General features: G+C 42.1%; 1 protein-coding gene across 1 annotated transcript; it reads right to left on the bottom strand.

Moving 5' to 3' along the window:
• Positions 1-352: 352 nt before the first annotated feature.
• On the bottom strand, positions 353-3,257 carry LOC124698886. The gene is made up of 2 exons (XM_047231282.1): positions 2,623-3,257; positions 353-779 (listed from the first exon to the last, which is right to left on the bottom strand). Exons 1-2 carry the CDS (start codon positions 3,085-3,087, stop codon positions 606-608), a joined length of 639 nt encoding a protein of 212 aa, XP_047087238.1. The 5' UTR covers positions 3,088-3,257; the 3' UTR covers positions 353-605.
• Between the last annotated feature and the right edge of the window lie 16,407 nt (positions 3,258-19,664).

The following is a 19,664-nucleotide window of genomic DNA, read 5'->3' as shown; positions in this document are numbered from 1 at the left end:
GATTTCATCAATTTTCTGTCCAGATCCATCTTTTCTCCTCTATTTCCTCTTCTTTTTCTAAGTTTTGAGGCATCTTCACAACTAAATACCTGATGCAGACCTGCAAAACCTGATACAGATACCCTCTTCGTGACAAACAAGTGTAAAAGTGTCAAAAAAAAATCTGAGAATACCACAAGTAGACAGGAGGTGATATATTCATAAACCAGTAAATTTCAATATCTAATCCAAGCACATATACAATACATGAATTAAGTAAGCAACAGAGTGAATATATCACAATATCATCCATACAATTTTCAGAAGCAGAAGCATTAATTATAATTTTCAGAAACATGAAATACAATTTTCAGAAGCAGAAGCATGATCGATCACATAAGCACATTCCCTCACATTCTGATTTTCACACCACGTCATCCAGAAGTATATTCTCACAAAAAAAATGAACTTGTACAAAAGTTAAACACATAGCTACAAAACTAACAATATATGAATTGCTACACAAAATAAAATTTCCAACATTATCCGCAGATATGCTTGGTGAACAAACAAAATGCAATATCTGACATTATTCGTGACTACAGATCATGCTCAAGAAACTATCATCATGATCGACTCTTCTTTCCTTCCAGCCCAGATGGTTGCTTCATGTTAAGAAGATGATGAAGTCCAGCAATAACGTGCTGCCTGCTACTTGGAACTCCGGTCTTCGCTAGAGCTCTACCATTCTTGTCCAGGAGCACAAAGCAAGGAACATATCTGACATCATAATGCAGAAGCTGCAAATATATAAGTGATGCTGTTAGAAGCTGGAAATATCATTTTTCTTCAGAGTGGAAACAACATGTACTAGTATATCAGAACATGCGCAAATACAACAGTATATGTGAATATGGACCTCCCATTGTAACTTCAACCTGCTTGGTCAGTTGAACCAAAAGGGTAGGGAAAACTTTGATTTCATCGATTGTAATTGTTACAGAACGCTACCATGTAATAGATCTCTTTTGGAAAGGTGAGAATTTATCCAATCCATTTGGACTGGTACGGAATATAAATATCGCAAGGAGTTGAGTCTATTCTTAATGGATTGGAAGTTTGGGACGTTGTGTCGGTGGTGGTCTATTTAGGGTGTCTAGGAACACTTAAAGTTCAATCTCAAGGAACTTAACTCTAGAAACTGAGCAAACCATTAACTACTTACTCCAAACGGGAAAACTGAGAATGCAATTCTTGCCAATTATTCTGCAGAAACTGACAGCAGTGCTGCCACTACAGTCAAAGTTAACGCCGGTCAATGTTTCAAATGATTAGCAAGCCAGAAATTTCAACAGTCTTATGCACACCAAATAGCTCTCCCAAGCAGGTTTTTCCTCAGTTATCGTCTGCTCTTCAAACTAACAACACCGTATCATTACGGAAGTGCTTACTTCCAACTTTACAAGAACTAAGAACTTGTTTCTGTGATATTGAGATGTGTTTGAACACTTATGTGAATCTGTTAACAAAGATACCACCATGGTAATGTTCTAAAAGAATCACTAGTACTAAGTACAACTTAACACCTCCAAATGCATAGCTTAGCACATCTTGGGTGACATCATATATCTGTAACAGAGTTACTTAAGTAATCCATAGTATATAGATCACACTGCTTTATCGATGCTAAGTAGATGAGAACTGGCATGTCCATGCAGAAAGAGTGTGTTAAGGACAAAGGGGTTAGGAAACAGCGCATCGCCGCAGCAATACATTACGAAACAATGACCACCTTACCCACCAGCAGCACGACAGCCAGGTTGTTCAGGAATCTGAAACCGGCACTAGCAGCAGCGCGTGCAGCAACAGCCCGGGATCCAGGGGAATTAAGAAGCTGAATCCAATAATGAATAATACATTATCAGATGGTAGATTTAGGTTAGAAACTTGGAGCCAAGAGTATGTATCCTAATTGGTCCAGACCTCACAATATAGGGGTTGGTACTGTATCCCCAGGAGCTTAAGAAACAAATAGTCCTCTCTCATCTATTGTCTATTTCTCCTTAGTGTAGCATGCCATGAATGCTCCTGAAGCTGCACGTCCTAGCCCTCGACTGCACGGAACTTGATCCATCATGAACCTTCAGATGATGAGAGGAAACAAAGCTCAACGACTGGCTCCAATCTGACACTCCAGGAGGCATGTTCAAGTTCCACAAATTGTTGCTTCTAGAAGGCTCCATTTTAGCAGTAACATAATTTTTCATCAATACGAACTAATGAACGGAACCTATACCCACTCATACTACCATTGCAGTCTGCAGATCAGTGTAAAGTGTAAACGCCACATGCTTTGATCTCAAATACACCGCTCACTTGTGGTTCGTGAAACAGGGGTGATATAAATAACTACATCTAAGGGACAAAGCTCCTCCTTCAAATACCAGTGTTCATAAAACCTAGTAAATTTCTACTCCAAATCAAGACACTGCATCATCAACTCCATAAAAAAAATAGAGGAACGATGCTAATCTAGCTTTGCAAAGGCAATATGTGCTTTTTAATACACAAAAATCAACACCATAAATCTACAGACTACGCATAGCAACGCAATTGGCACGGATAGGCGGAGAGGGGTCTCACCTCGGGGAGCCACCGGTCATCCTCGGCGTCGGCTAGCACGAAGCTCGCAGAGCCATCGTCTCCGTCCTCGAGCTCGCGCACGAGGCCCTGCAGCGATGAGCAGAGGCGGCACCGCGGCGAGTAGAACTCAAGCACCGTGGCCGCCTTCCCGCTCACCAGCGCCGCCGCCAGCGCCCGCTGCTCCGCGTCCCCGCGGTCCGCCTCCACCGCCGCGGGTCCCGGGTGACGCTTCCACAGCCTCGCCCCATGGCCGGCGCTTGCGGTTCCAGGGGAGGGGGAGGGGGAGGGGAGGTCGCCGGCGATGAGGAGGCCCTGCGCGACGGTGCGGATGGACTTGAAGAGCCAGGGGAGCTCGAGGTCGCCGCAGGGGCTTGGGCTTGGGGTGGCGCTAGGGCTAGGGCTAGGGCTGGGGCCCCAGGGCCACTTGAAGCAGACCAAGGGAGAGGGCTTGGCGGCGGTGACCATCTCCGGGTGGCCGGAGCGGAGAGGCACGCCCACGCACGGACTCAATTGGACGTCTGGATCACCGGAGATTGATGAGGCGCTTTGCGATGTGGTAATTTAAGAGGAGCTCAAACAAAGAAATAAAAATCATCAATCCTCTGAATAAAAATGGTTTTCGATAATATGGTCATGTGGTTTTTCAGATTCCCTATGATTGCATCTTTCTGTCTATGCATATAACTCTGCTCCCACCTCCATTATGCCATCAATACCACATAATCCAACAATATTTGAAATGCTTAATTTTGAAGTTGTAGATTTAAAATTCAACATAATTTAAGATCCAAATGCATAAACAAAATTTAGAAGAACCAGAAGCCGCATCATCCACATGCATGGATAAAAGGTTGAACAAAAAGCATCACGCATCTAAACACTCCCTCCTCCAAAGCTTGTGTCATTCAAGACATCTTTCGTGCGCCTAATTTTTATGTAAAATCTCATCTTTTTATTCATCCCATTTTTAGGAGAATCAGTGGGAAAGGCTCCCACTGCAAAAAAAAAAATTACAGTATATATTATTCATCTCATTTGGATGCATCGCTATGAACGATGTTGCGGGCATCGATCTCCTTGAAGCCCATCGAGACTAAGTGGTTGATCGCGGGGTTGATCCGCCGCTCCACATTCTTCGGGCGCCGCCCAACCATTGTTGAACCTCGCTCGAGGGGACGGAGGCCGCGTCGCTCGTGCCGGAGGGGGAATGGCGGCTGTCGTAGTTGGGAAGGATATTGTTGTTCCGCAGGTAGTGAGCTAGGGTTTTCGTCTTGCTTGATCGGGGCGAAATGATTGCGGAGTGCACCTAACCCGATGCCACACACGCAATGACACACACTTGTCACTTGTGGTTGTGGAAGAGGAACTCAACAAACCACAACTTACCTCTCTGGATTTGCCTCAGATTACCATACGCCGGTTAAAAAGGGATTCGATAATGATGCAGTCCTAGGGACTCAACTCAACCCTTCATAAGTTTCAGCTCTCTTTCATCTTTACCGATGCTAACCAGACCATACATGAGTTCATGCCTTTGATGCCTAACTCTTCAACTAACACACGGTGCACACTTCACGTTTGCACAGATACACAACATACTAGTAATACTACAAGTTGTAACTAAATTAACACTAACAATGGACTGGTGGATCGATGTGCTTGAATCCGTGAAGTGAGTCGCACTGCCAAAGCGGCCAAGCCAAGCGTACATGCTCCAGCCCCTAGGAGACATGCTTCTGTCCATCGACAACTTGACTTGTCGTAGTGATGTGTAGAATGGAGTGTTGCCATTCCGCGCTATTTCGGTGTATATGAAATCCACATTTGAAAGGGAAAACAATCTAGTGACGGAATTTGTGTTTCTTTTTCAAGCCACACACAGATTTTCTTACCGCATTTGTGTTTTTGGATTTGTTAGTCAATACTATATGTATGGATCACCCTTCTATGCAATATCACCTCCATCTCACAATTATCAATGGCATTAACACAGATAAATATTCAAAAACAGTCCTGATCTAGATATACACCGAGAGCCGGCAACCGCCATCAAAGGTGGGAAACTTGAGGACCGACCACACAGAGCGATGTTCTGTTCATCTGTGCCACCCACTGGGTATGTTTGGTTCTTCATCTGGTCTATGTACAACTACAGCTGCTAGAGACGATGGCCATTTAACACCGAGACACCCCTACCTCCAGCTCGCACATGCCACACCCAACCACCAGTGGCGGACGCAAAAAAAAATCTATCAGGTGGGCACACCCCCTATTTTTTAATTTTTTGCACTACCCATATGTGATAAAATTGCCCCAATAACTAAAAATTAAAAAAATACTAAAATTTTAGGGTGGACCATGCCCATCCACCCAACCTTGTCCACCCATGCCACCAACCACTCGTGGGTTGGGATTTTTGTTTTGTGTTAGATGGTGTTGGGCTTCGCAGGGACAGGTACCATCAATTCTCTATTGGCCCCGTGACTCTTGGCTCTAGAGTGGTGTTGGTAACCACATGCACTGGATATTAGGCTCATGCCATTCCCTTCTTCAAAATCACTTTACCTCCAAAGTGTCGCGACCTTGAATATTTCCCATAAGCATCTCAATTCTCTTAGATAGCGTGCGACGCCACATGTCTGGCCATAGCACTTGCACTTGTTGCACCTCCTTTTTTGTTGTAGAGGTGACATCAACCTTGGAGGTACTTAACCAGTTGCGTCATTGCAGGTGGAAAGTTTGTGAAAGAGCAAGATCTCTCCATAGTGTTTTCTGTGTTTGATAGCAACACTCGAATGTATTTCACCGTGTGCATAGTTGCTTGAAAGATTTGCAGGTGCACGGTGTCCTCGCTGAACACCTCAGGATCGGAAGACTCAAAAGTAGTTGATAGGTTTTTGGGTTTTGTGTGTGTGTCGCGAGGCGACGTGGTTGGAGAGGAAAAGAGAAGAAAACAGTTCCAACATGACCGGTACTACCGGTACCGAAAGCGGTACTACCGTCTTTGGTACCGGTCAAGGTACCACTGTTGTCATCGCACAAGGGAAAATGCGTTGCAGTAAGCATGTTAGTACCTTGACCGGTAGTACTGCTTGAAGCGGTACTTTCGACCAGGTACCGGCTCGGTACCGGTCATGCTAACGCGACGGAACTTCCGCCCAAGTACCTCATCGGCACCGGGCAGGAGTCCGGGGCTCCCAGAGACCATGTCGGTACCTTTACGGTACCTTCAGTGGTAGTACCGGTTGAGCCCCACGTGTCAACACTGTTGGCCGGTTTCGGACCCAGAGCGGTAGTACCGCTCCCATGAGCGGTAGTACCGGTCGTGCGGGAACTGGGGATAACAGTTGGATTTGGGGGGCCTGATACGTCTCAAACGTATCTATAATTTCTTATGTTCCATGCTACTTTTATGATGATACTCACATGTTTTATGCACATTATATGTCATTATTATGCATTTTCCGGCACTAACCTATTGACGAGATGCCGAAGAGCCAGTTGCTGTTTTCTGCTGTTTTTGGTTTCAGAAATCCTACAAAGGAAATATTCTCGGAATCGGACGAAATCAACGCCCAGGGGCTTATTTTTCCACGAAGCTTCCAGAAGACCGAGGGGGAAACAAAGTGGGGCCACGGGGCGCCGCCACAATAGGGCGGCGCGGCCTAGGGGGGCCTGATACGTCCCCGACGTATCCATAATTTTTATCGTTCCATGCTTGTTTTATGACAATACTTACATGTTTTGTTTGCACTTTATAATGTTTTTATGCGTTTTCCGGAACTAACCTATTAACAAGATGCCACAGTGCTGGCTCTCGTTTTCGTCGTTTTTGGTTCCGAAAAGGCTCGTTCGGGCAATATTCCCGAATTGGACGAAATCAACGCCAAAGATCTTATTTTTCCTGAAGGCTCTAGAACACCGAAGAAGAGTCGGAGGAGAGCCAGGGGGCCCCACACCATAGGGTCGCGCGGGCCAGACCCTGGCCGCGCCGGCCTAGGGTGAGGCCACCCTGTCGACCCCCCTGCGCCGCCTCTTCGCCTATAAAATCCCTTTCGACCTAAAAACGCAGTACCAATTGACGAAACTCCAGAAAGACTCCAGGGACGTCGCCGCCATCGCGAAACTCCATTTCGGGGGACAGAAGTCTCTCGTTCCAAGCACCTCGCCGGGACGGGGAAGTGCCCCCGAAGCCATCTCCATCAACGCCACCGCCTCCGCCATGCTCCGTGAGTAGTTCCCCCATGGACTACGAGGTTCTAGCAAGTAGCTATGTCGGTATACTCTCCCCCATGTACTTCAATACAATGGTCTCATGAGCTGCCTTACATGATTGAGATTCATCTCGATGTAATCGGTGTTGTGTTTGTTGGGATCCGATGGATGATACATTATGATTAGTCTATCTATAAAGTTTGTGAAGTTATTGTTGCTCGCAATCTTGTTATGCTTAATGCTTGTCACTAGGGCCCGAGTGGCATGATCTTAGATTTAAGCTCTATATTGTTGCTTAGATTGTATCTACAAGTTGTATGCACATGTCACTCGTCCGGAACCAATGGCCCCGAAGTGACAGAAATCGGGACAACCGGAGGGATGGTAGTGATGTGAGGATCACATGTTTTCACGGTGTGTTAATGCTTTGCTCCGGTACTCTATTAAAAGGAGTACCTTAATATCCAGTAGTTTCCCTTGAGGCCCGGCTGCCACCGGCTGGTAGGACAAAAGATGTTGTGCAAGTTTCTCATTGCGAGCACGTACGACTATAATTGGAAAACATGCCTACATAATTAATAATCTTGATGTTCTAGCTTAATGCTTTGATTCCTATCAATTGCCCAACTGTAATTTGTTCACCCAACACTTGTCACTTATTGGAGAGTTGCCACTAGTGTAGATCGTCGGGAACCCCGGTCCATCTCTCATCATTATATACTCGTTCTACATGTCATTGGAAGTAGTATCAACTATTTTCCGGTGCCATTGCTCTCATATTGCTATTACTCGCTGCTGTGTTACTCGTTACTACTGCTCTCATATTATCGCTACTTTCACATCACCCTCGTTGCTAGTGCTTTTCCAGTGCGAGCTTGAATTGACAACTCAGCTTGTTAAGGCTTATAAGTATTCTTTACCTCCCCTTGTGTCGAATCAATAAATTTGGGTTTTACTTCCCTCGAAGACTATCGCGATCCCCTATACTTGTGGGTTATCAAGATCGTTTTCAGCGCCGTTGCTGGGAGGCATAGCTCTACTCATAAGTTCACCTCGGGGAGTACACTCTACCTCTCTCTCTGTTTTATTTTGTTTTGTTTTGCTTAGTTTACTTTTGTCTAGTTTATTTGTGCTTAGTTTATTTCTGTCTAGTATTATTTTGCTTAGTTTACTTTTGCTTAGTTTCTTTTTGTATTGTTTTATTTTTCTCATATACCCAAAAATCCATAAAAAATTGAAAAACCTAAAAATTAAAAACTGCTATTATGGGAGAACCTACAACCTACTTGGAGCTTATAGAATGTTATAATAATTATAGAGAATCAAGAACTGGTAAAATAATGAGTGCTATGATAGAGAAATTAAATACAATTGCTAGAATCTTGCTTAGACGCCATGATATAAACTGTTGCTCTCAACAGGATACTAAACATCTTAAATTTCAATGTGGTTTTAGTGAGGAATTTTTAATTAAGAGCTATAATCGGAATTGCTATATTCATTATGGGTTCGAAGAGGTAGAACAATTTGTCTTATTTATGGGAGCCTCCGAGATAGAATCCTTCATGGTTGAGAATTATGAAACTTGTGCTATTTGTAAGGACCTTAAAGATTATGTCTCTACTATCCTTAATCCTTGCATAGAATGCTACGGTAGGAATCCTTATATCCTTGATTATAAAGAGAGACACATTAATGCACAAGAATGCACTCACAATTTGCGAGAACCGGTGGAAGAAGAAATTGATGAACCCGAAAGCTCATTGGATGAAAAAGAGGAGGAAATTGATGAACCTGAAAGCTCATTGGATGAAAAAGAAGAGGAGAGCGACGAACAAAATGGGGAAGAATGGATTAGCTACCCATGCCAACCTTCTAATGAGAGTAACTCTTTATCTCTTACACTATTTGATTGTCCTCCATGCTTACCGGAAGAGGTTGAATGTTATGTTCTCGTGGATTCTCTTGAAATAGTACCTATAAGTAAAACTTGTGAGAATAATTATGCTATCGTTATATATGATAATCCATGCTACTTTGATAAATCTTATGATAATGTTTTGTTTGTGCCAGATGTCGAAATGCATGGTACTAAAGAATTTTGCTTAGCAAATGTTTATGATAAAGCTCTAGATGATGGTCCTATGTTACTTGATAATATTAATTGTACTACTAATGAAAATGGGATTGGAGAGTTATTGACTTTATCTATGTGTCCCATATCTCTTGAGATTGATCAACTACCTTGTTATATTATTAATAAAAGTAAGTTTGAAAGTTTTAATTCCACTATTCTTGAACTTGATAAAAATTATGTGTTTGGAAATCATGAAAAGTATGCTGCATGTGATAGTTATATTGTTGAGTTTATTCATGAAGCTACTCGAAAATTATTATGAGAGAGGAAAATATGGTTGTAGAAATTTGCATGGTACTAAAACACCTCTCTATGTGCTTAAAATTTTGAAGTTACTCTTGTTTTATCTTCTTATGCTTGTCACTTTGTTCTTCATGAATTTATTTGTGCACAAGATTCCTATGCATAGGAAGTGGGTGAGACTTAAATGTGTTTTGAATTTGCTTCTTGATGCTCTCTTTTGCTTCAAATACTCTTTCTTGCGAGTGCATCATTAAAACTGCTGAGCACATCTTAATGGCTATAAAGAAAGAACTTCTTGGGAGATAACCCATATGTTATTTTGCTACAGTACTTTGTTTTATATTTATGTCTTGGAAGTTGTTTACTACTGTAGCAACCTCTCTTTATCTTAGTTTTGTGTTTTGTTGTGCCAAGTGAAGCCTCTAATCGAAGGTTGATACTAGATTTGGATTTCTGCGCAGAAACGCATTTCTATCCGTCACGAATCTGGGCTGTTTTCTCTGTAGAAAAATCAGAAAAATATGCCAATTTACGTGCGTGTTCCTCAGATATGTACGCAACTTTCATTAGTTTTGAGTTTTCTGATTTGAGCAACGGAAGTATTTTATTAAAAATCGTCTTTACTGGCTGTTCTGTTTTGGCAGATTTTGTCTCTGTTTTTTTGCATTGTCTCTTGTGGACTTTAAGCGAGCTTTTCTAGACATAGAGAGCTGTAGCTAATGTTTTATTGAGTTCTTGCAATGTGCCACTACAAGACCAATGTGGATTCAAATTTTTTGAGTACTAACCCCTCTAATGAAGTTTATGAGAAGTTTGTTGTGATGGAAGTTTTCAAGGGTCAAGAGAGGAGGATGATATATGATCAAGAAGAGTGAAAAAGTCTAAGCTTGGGGATGCCCCCGTGGTTCATCCCTGCATATTTCAAGAAGACTCAAGCGTCTAAGCTTGGGGATGCCCAAGGCATCCCCTTCTTCATCAATTTATCGAGTTCCTCCCCCGAAACTATATTTTTATTCGATCACATCATATGTGCTTTACTTGGAGCGTCTGTGTGTTTATTTTTCGTTTTGTTTATGTTTGAATAAATTCGGATCCTAGCAATCCATGTTTGGGAGAGAGACACGCTCCGCTCTTTCATATGAACACTTGTTCTTCGTTTTACTTTTAATGTTCAATGATAAAAGTTGGAAGCTACAATACTTATTGTTTGGTTGGTAACAGAAAATGCCTCATATGTTGTGGATAATTTGACACTTGGCAATTGTTTTGAGCTCTCAAATAGATTAAGTTTTTTCATGTGGTTTAAACCTATTAGTGGAGAACTACCGTAAAGCTTGTTGAAATTGGTTTGCATAATTGATCTCTCTTAAGGTCTAGATATTTTCTGGTAAAGTGTTTGAGCAACAAGGAAGACAGTGTAGAGTATTATAATGTTTGCGATATGTTCTTATGTAAGTTTTGTTGTACCGGTTCATACTTGTGTTTGCTTCAAACAACCTTGCTAGCCTAAGCCTTGTATCGAGAGGGAATACTTCTCATGCATCCAAAATCCCTGAGCCAACCACTATGCCAATTGTGTCCACCATACCTACCTACTATGTGGTATTTCCTGCCATTCCAAAGTAAATTGCTTGAGTGCTACCTTTAAACAATTCAAAATGCTTCTCAATTTGTGTTAACTAGTGGTTGGGGCACCCCATGGGGCGCCTCCTCACTGGAGCTGTGCGATCTAATCCCAGACCAATGACAAAATTTAACGCAAGCAGACAACGCACCATTCCATAGAATTTGAAGTCCAAGTATAAGAATTGTAGGACACTTCCCAAATTATTCATAAATCAAAGTTACAATATTTGTAACAAAATGAAGTCGCGTCTAATGTTGCACATAGAAAACTCTGCATTTTAGCCATACAAAAATACGACTAAGCTGCGATCAAGAGTAAATTGAGGTTTGGGTAAACATTACAACATGTAAAGCCCGTACACCATTTTTAGCATGAACTTCTCTTTAGATTTATTGAATTCAACATCTGTCACCTACACACAATAAACAAAAAGGAAATCCAGGAACACAAGGACTAATTTTGATAGCAAAATCTACAAAAAAGAAGTGCATGAACTGTATGGCCAAGAGGAGGTTTGTAACACCTGACTTATGAACCTATCACAAACAACACAAGTCGGTACCGATAATTTACCATCAAGGCATGGACTAAAACTGCTTTTGGAAATTCTGCAACTTGCCGTCATATTTATATGTAAGTATGCAAATATACTAAATTACTAACTGAAGAAACTGATATAAATAAAAATAAGTGCTTGACAATAACCATCCTAGTAATAACAATGGAAGCCCTCACCAAAGAAAATAAGCCAAACAGACCTAACAACCCAGCAGTTGTTATGGTAATATCGCATAAGTGCTTAGATTAAAATCCTGAAAACTGAATTAGTTATCACAATAATGGGATACATCATTGAGAATAGTTTAACCATATAACTACAACAATTGAGGAACACAAACCAATGCACATATCCAATACTTTAAATAGCAATTAACAAGTTCATTAAATTAAATATATAACAATCCACCTAATAACAATGGAAGATACAATTGCCAAAAATGTTACCTTGATAGCAAATGTTGGACCTCTGCTACTTGCTTAGAAAACATGCCCTTGTTGCATCCATTTCTAGTAGTGATACTGAATCAGATATAGTCAGGGAGATGGTATTCTCTTGATTCAGAGGAAAGAATGACACAGGGATAATAGTGTATCTCATGCAGATCATTGGTAAACTGGTAGAAAACCCTAGCAGATACTCTTCTTTTGTTGTAACTGGATGCAAATAAGGTAATGCGAGACAGTCCACATAATACATCCTGAGAACAATGCGACAATTCCAAGTGAGCACAAACAATCATTCTTCGCACTACCTCCATAATTACTACTACCTCTTGAAAATTGGATGTATGTAGACACTATTTAGTGAATAGATATATCTAAATTTTGACAAATCAAAGACATATATTTATAGACGGAGGAGTAATAAAAATTTATCAGCACAAGACATTTTATAAAGTTGCTGAGCTCATAAACATGTTAAATGTGGAACCTTAACAGTTTATTTAGATCCGTACTTAAAAATGAAGCTGCCCCACACCATCAGGACATCTCAGTCATATTGAGCAAAATATATCAGCAGAACACATTTTCTGAGCCATGGTTCAATCATACTTTTCTGCGGACCTGCAACATACCATCAAGTTTTAGGATTTAAGCAACGTATCCAATGAGATATATTTTTCTTTCACGCTCAGAAACATCAAGCACTAATTTTTATACTCCCAACATGATATATTTAGTTATAGGTTGAAGCAAAATTTAATCTCTGGAACAGATGTAGCAGGGGAAGCACATTACAGCAGCGTGCATTCATTACTCATAACAGCGGTTTCATTACCATAGTGTTAACCAAAAGCCTAAGGTAGCAAAATTTCTAAAGCAAAATTGGCAATTTCTAAAGCAAATCATGCACAGAAACAGCCAAGCATTCAGCAACAAGATCAGCATTTGCTTCACATTAGCTTGCAAGAACGACATACAGTCTATTTACGATGCATACTGCTATAGTCAACCACATTCTACTATATGATGCAGAACTGAAGATACTTCAGAAACCCTAAAATAAAGCAAGGCAAAACCTTAAGATATTTGAGAATTAAATCTACGCTCATGCTACACATTCTACGATATGTGTCAAAATTCTACGAACATATGTTTATGTAATTTTCTCGATAACTTGCTGCTGGTGACGTGCCACCATGACTTAAACATTTGAAAGATAAAGCTATGATGATTTCATAAAATATGAATAATGTATGCTGATACCATATCTCATGTCTGAGCACCCCTAGACATATTTGGTTCTTGAAGAGTGCCACTTTCATACAGTAATAAATGGTGGATTCATACATCACTATTTAAGTACATCTAATCTAAATCCATTAAAAACAAAAAGCTCCATTTATTTCGCTACTGTTTTAGGTAGAGCAAAAAGCAGAAAGGCTTTTTTTTATCGCTAAATCATGTACTAAATCTGGTAGAGAAAAATAATCGTGGGTTGCAAGAGCGAGAGATGAATATTTGTGACCATACCGAGCTTGTGCAAGATATCCATCCGCCTGATGATGGAGGCAAACCTGATGAAATCCTCCTTTGGCATGTCAACCTTCTCATTTGTGTCATGCCCATACACGCAGAATAAATCAAAATGATAGGAACCCAGCCCTGAAATGGAACACTCCCAATAAAACACCAACAGGACGGGCACACCACTAATGAGGCTCTTCATGACGAGGTACGCTGACCGGAGAACCACCTGCTTTGCCAACCCCAGCAGCCGCTCGTCGCTGGCGGGCTTTGCCGAGCCTTTACACCACATTCGTCTATGAGCCAATGTAAAACCAGGAAAAAAACCAATTGTCCTAAAGCGATATGTGCAGTCTGAAGCAAGCACATCCACAATTCGATATATGATCTGCAAAAAAAGTACACAAGAAAGACATAATTATAAGTACACAGAAAGGTGCCAACTTCCGAATCACACCCTTTGATCTAAAAGGAAAGTACTTACTTGATTCTTAGAATACATCTGTTAGCATGAGGGGAGTTGCTCAGTTCGGGCCAACCAACACGCATATGAGTCAAAACATGATTTCCTTGCTTCTGTCCATTCATGTCATTAAATCCACCTGAAACAATAGTTAGGAAAATTTGTAACGCTGTGATGGCTAGATCCCAATCCAATCAAGGCAAGAAGCTCCTACCGCTGCATTTGTTTCCCATGATCTTCTTCCTCCTCCTCGTGAGAGACGCACATCCGGAGGCAAAGGTAATCCGGAGATCAGTCCGCAGTTGCTGATGCCGTTGACCCATGTTGCCACCGCCGATCTATGTGTGCCTCTCTATAAGACGTCATCTGTTGCCAAAAAACGAAAAGCAAATCAGGGAAGATAGGAAAAATTACACTGGAAAGAGGGGGTGGAGGGCGACCTGCAGCTACCCATTGAAGGCCGCCGGCAAGGCAATCGCCGCCCCGGTCCGCTTCCGCATTCTCGAGCTGCCTCCTGCTCCAGACCAAGTGGGCGACCACCACGTACTCCCGCCATCGGATCGAGAAGGGCCAAGCAGAGCGCCGCCGCCCCTAGACTTCTTGGTGTCGACCGCTGCGCCAGGAGGAGACGAGGGAGGCTGGTGGAGCAGCACCGGCGGCGAGGTTGCGTGTGAGGAGGAGGCGGCGGCGTGGAGGTAGAAGGGGCGTCGAGGGGAGGGGAGTAGCACACGAGTAATTGGGGATAGGTTTTTCGCTTGGTTGCTATCTCTGCTACCTCCGATCACATGGTGACACGTGGACCGCGTGAAGCAAGGGAGCGTCCAGCCCTTCGGCGCCACGTTCCTATCGTGGATAGCCCCAGAGTCTCGCTAGGGTACTCACAGTTACTTATTCTCAATGTTTTATAGCTCATGAGGAAGTATGTGGTGTTTATCTTTTAATCTTGTTGGGCAATTTTCACCAATGAACTAGTGGCTTCATCCGCTTATCCAATAATTTTGCAAAAAGAGCTGGCAATGGGATTCCCAGTCCCAAATTAATTAACCAAAATAGACACTCCTCCATGGTATGTGATTGTTGGACTGGCACCCGAAGGATTCTGGCTAGCCATGGCTTGTGTAAGCAAAGGTTGGGAGGAGTGTCATCATAATAAAACTAAAATAAAAAGGCACTCCTTCATGGTATGAGATTGTTGGCGGGCACCCGAGGATTCGGTTAGCCATGGTTTGTGAAAGAAAGGTTGGAAGGAGTGCCACCCAAAAATAAAAATAATTCATGGGAGCCGCTCTTTGAAGGTTTGTCTGGCAAGGGGGTTAGAGTGCCCACTACCATTCGTTGACAACAACAAACACCTCTCAAAAATTTACTTTTATGCTCTCTATATGTTTTCAAAATAAAAGCTCTAGCACAAATATAGCAATCGATGCTTCCCTCTGCGAAGGGCCATTCTTTTACTTTATGTTGAGTCAGTATACCTACTTCCTTCCATCTTAGAAGCAAACACTTGTGTTAACTGTGCATTGATTCTTACATACTTGCATATTTGCATTCATCATATTACTTTGTGTTGACAATTATCCATGAGATATGCATGTTGAAAGTTGAAAGCAACCGCTGAAACTTATATCTTCCTTTGTGTTGCTTCGATGCCTTTACTTTGAATTTATTGCTTTATGAGTTAACTCTTGTGTAAGACTTTTGATACTTGTCTTGAAAGTACTCTTCATGAAAAGTTTTGCTATATGTTATCTATTTGTTAGCAACTATAGATCATTGCCTTGAGTCACTTCATTCATTTCATATGCTTTGTAATAGTATGATCAAGGTTATGTAAGTAGCATGTCACTACATAAATTATTCTTTTTATCGTTTACCTGCTCGGGACGAGCAGGAACTAAGCTTGGGGATGCTGATACGTCCCCGACGTATCCATAATTTCTGTCATTCCATGCTTGTTTTATGACAATACTTACATGTTTTGCTTGCACTTTATAATATTTTTATGCGTTTTCCGGAACTAACCTATTAACAAGATGCCACGATTGTCGGTTCTCGTTTTCGCTTGTTTTTGGTTCCAGAAAGGTTGTTCGGGCAATATTCCCGGAATTGGACGAAATCAACGCCAAAGATCTTATTTTTCCCGGAAGGCTCCAGAACACCGAAGAAGAGTCGGAGGAGAGCCAGGGGGCCCCACACCATAGGGCCGCGCGGGCCAGACCCTGGCCGCGCCGGCCTAGGGTGAGGCCACCCTGTCGACCCCCCTGCGCCGCCTCTTCGCCTATAAAATCCCTTTCGACCTAAAAACGCAGTACCAATTAACGAAACTCCAGAAAGACTCCAGGGGCGTCGCCGCCATCGCGAAACTCCAATTCGGGGGACGAAGTCTCGTTCCAAAGCACCTCGCCGGGACGGGGAAGTGCCCCGGAAGCCATCTCCATCAACGCCACCGCCTCCGCCATGCTCCGTGAGTAGTTCCCCCATGGACTACGGGTTCTAGCAGTAGCTATGTCGGTATACTCTCCCCCATGTACTTCAATACAATGGTCTCATGAGCTGCCTTACATGATTGAGATTCATCTGATGTAATCGGTGTTGTGTTTGTTGGGATCTGATGGATGATACATTATGATTAGTCTATCTATAAAGTTTGTGAAGTTATTGTTGTTGCAATCTTGTTATGCTTAATGCTTGTCACTAGGGCCCGAGTGGCATGATCTTAGATTTAAGCTCTATATTGTTGCTTAGATTGTATCTACAAGTTGTATGCACATGTCACCTGTCCGGAACCAATGGCCCCGAAGTGACGAAATCGGGACAACCGGAGGGATGGTAGTGATGTGAGGATCACATGTTTTCACGGTGTGTTAATGCTTTGCTCCGGTACCCTATTAAAAGGAGTACCTTAATATCCAAGTAGTTTCCCTTGAGGCCCGGCTGCCACCGGCTGGTAGGACAAAAGATGTTGTGCAAGTTTCTCATTGCGAGCACGTACGACTATAATTGGAAAACATGCCTACATAATTAATAATCTTGATGTTCTAGCTTAATGCTTTGATTCCTATCAATTGCCCAACTGTAATTTGTTCACCCAACACTTGTCACTTATTGGAGAGTTGCCACTAGTGTAGATCGCTGGGAACCCCGGTCCATCTCTCATCATTATATACTCGTTCTACATGTCATTGGAAGTAGTATCAACTATTTTCTGGTGCCATTGCTCTCATATTGCTATTACTCGCTCTTTGTGTTACTATTAGTACTGCTCTCATATTACTCGCTACTTTCACATCACCCCAGTTGCTAGTGCTTTTCCAGGTGCAGCTGAATTGACAACTCAGTTGTTAAGGCTTATAAGTATTCTTTACCTCCCCTTGTGTCGAATCAATAAATTTGGGTTTTACTTCCCTCGAAGACTATCGCGAACCCCTATACTTGTGGGTTATCAGGGCCCGCGCGGCCCTAGCGTGTGGGGCCCCCGTGACTCCTCCGACTCCGCCCTTCCGCCTACTTAAAGCCTTCGTCGCGAAACCCTCTGTACCGAGAGCCACGATACGGAAAACCTTCCAGAGACGCCGCCGCCGCCAATCCCATCTCGGGGGATTCAGGAGATCACCTCCGGCACCCTGTCGGAGAGGGGAATCATCTCCCGGAGGTCTCTTCATCGCCATGATCGCCTCCGGATCAATGTGTGAGTAGTTCACCCCTGGACTATGGGTCCATAGCAGTAGCTAGATGGTTGTCTTCTCCTCATTGTGCTATCATGTTAGATCTTGTGAGCTGCCTATCATGATCAAGATCATCTATTTGTAATGCTACATGTTGTGTTTGTTGGGATCCGATGAATATTGAATACTATGTCAAGTTGATTATCAATCTATCATATATGTTGTTTATGTTCTTGCATGCTCTCCGTTGCTAGTAGAGGCTCTGGCCAAGTTGATACTTGTAACTCCAAGAGGGAGTATTTATGCTCGATAGTGGGTTCATGCCTCCATTAAATCTAGGACAGTGACCGAAAGTTCTAAGGTTGTGGATGTGCTGTTGCTACTAGGGATAAAACATCGATGCTTTGTCTAAGGATATTTGTGTTGATTACATTACGCACCATACTTAATGCAATTGTCTGATGCTTGCAACTTAATACCGGAAGGGGTTCGGATGATAACCTGAAAGTGGACTATTTAGGCATAGATGCATGCTTGGATAGCGGTCTATGTACTTTGTCGTAATGCCCTGATTAAATCTCATAGTACTCATCATGATATATGTATGTGCATTGTTATGCCTTCTTTATTTGTCAATTGCCCAACTGTAATTCGTTCACCCAGCATGCTATTTATCTTATGGGAGAGACACCACTAGTGAACTGTGGACCCCGGTCCATTCTTTACATCTGAAATACAATCTACTGCAATACTTGTTCTTTACTGTTCTTCGCAAACAAACATCATCTTCCACACCATACGGTTAATCCTTTGTTTTCAGCAAGCCGGTGAGATTGACAACCTCACTGTTACGTTGGGGCAAAGTACTTTGATTGTGTTGTGCAGGTTCCACGTTGGCGCCGGAATCCCTAGTGTTGCGCCACACTACATTTCGCCGCCATCAACCTTCAACGTGCTTCTTGGCTCCTACTGGTTCGATAAACCTTGGTTTCTTACTGAGGGAAAACTTGCTACTGTACGCATCACACCTTCCTCTTGGGGTTCCCAACGGACATGTGTTAACTGCACGTATCAAGCTCTTTTTCTGGCGCCGTTGCCGGGGAGATCAAGACACGCTGCAAGGGGAGTCTCCACTTCCAATCTCTTTACTTTGTTTTTGTCTTGCTTTACTTTACTTTATTTACTACTTTGTTTGCTGCACTAAATAAAATACAAAAAAATTAGTTGCTAGCTTTACTTTATTTACTATCTTGTTTGCATTCTCCATATTAAAAACACAAAAAAAATTAGTTACTTGCATTTACTTTATCTAGTTTTCTTTATTTACTACTGTTAAAATGAATACTCCTGAAAACACTAAGTTGTGTGACTTCACTAGCACAAATAATAATGATTTCTTATGCACATCTATTGCTCCACTCCGCTACTGCAGCAGAATTCTTTGAAATTAAACCTGCTTTACTAAATCTTGTCATGAGAGAGCAATTTTCTGGTGTTAGTTCTGATGATGCTGCTGCCCATCTTAATAATTTTGTTGAACTTTGTGAAATTCAAAAGTATAAGGATGTAGATGGTAACATTATAAAATTAAAATTGTTTCCATTCTCCTTAAGAGGAAGAGCTAAAGATTGGTTGCTATCTTTGCCTAAGAATAGTATTGATTCATGGACTAAATGTAAGGATGCTTTTATTGGTAGATATTATCCTCCCGCTAAAATTATATCTTTGAGAAGTAGCATAATGAATTTTAAGCAATTAGATAATGAACATGTTGCTCAAGCATGGGAGAGAATGAAATCTTTGGTAAAGAATTGCCCAACCCATGGACTAACTACTTGGATGATCATCCAAACCTTCTATGCAGGATTAAATTTTTCTTCGCGGAACCTATTGGATTCAGCTGTTGGAGGTACCTTTATGTCCATCACCTTGGGGGCGGCTACAAAGCTTCTTGATGATATGATGATAAATTACTCTGAATGGCACACGGAAAGAGCTCCACAAGGTAAGAAGGTAAATTTCGTTGAAGAAACCTCCTCCTTGAGTGATAAGATTGATGTGATTATGTCTATGCTTGTGAATGGTAGATCTAATATTGATCCAAATAATGTTCCTTTAGCTTCATTGGTTGCTCAAGAAGAACATGTTGATGTGAACTTCATT

Source organism: Lolium rigidum, chromosome 3 (genome assembly GCF_022539505.1).
Source record: "Lolium rigidum isolate FL_2022 chromosome 3, APGP_CSIRO_Lrig_0.1, whole genome shotgun sequence".
NCBI lineage: Eukaryota > Viridiplantae > Streptophyta > Magnoliopsida > Poales > Poaceae > Lolium > Lolium rigidum.
Note: the sequence above shows the minus strand (reverse complement) of the source record. Positions and strands in the feature narration are given on the sequence as shown.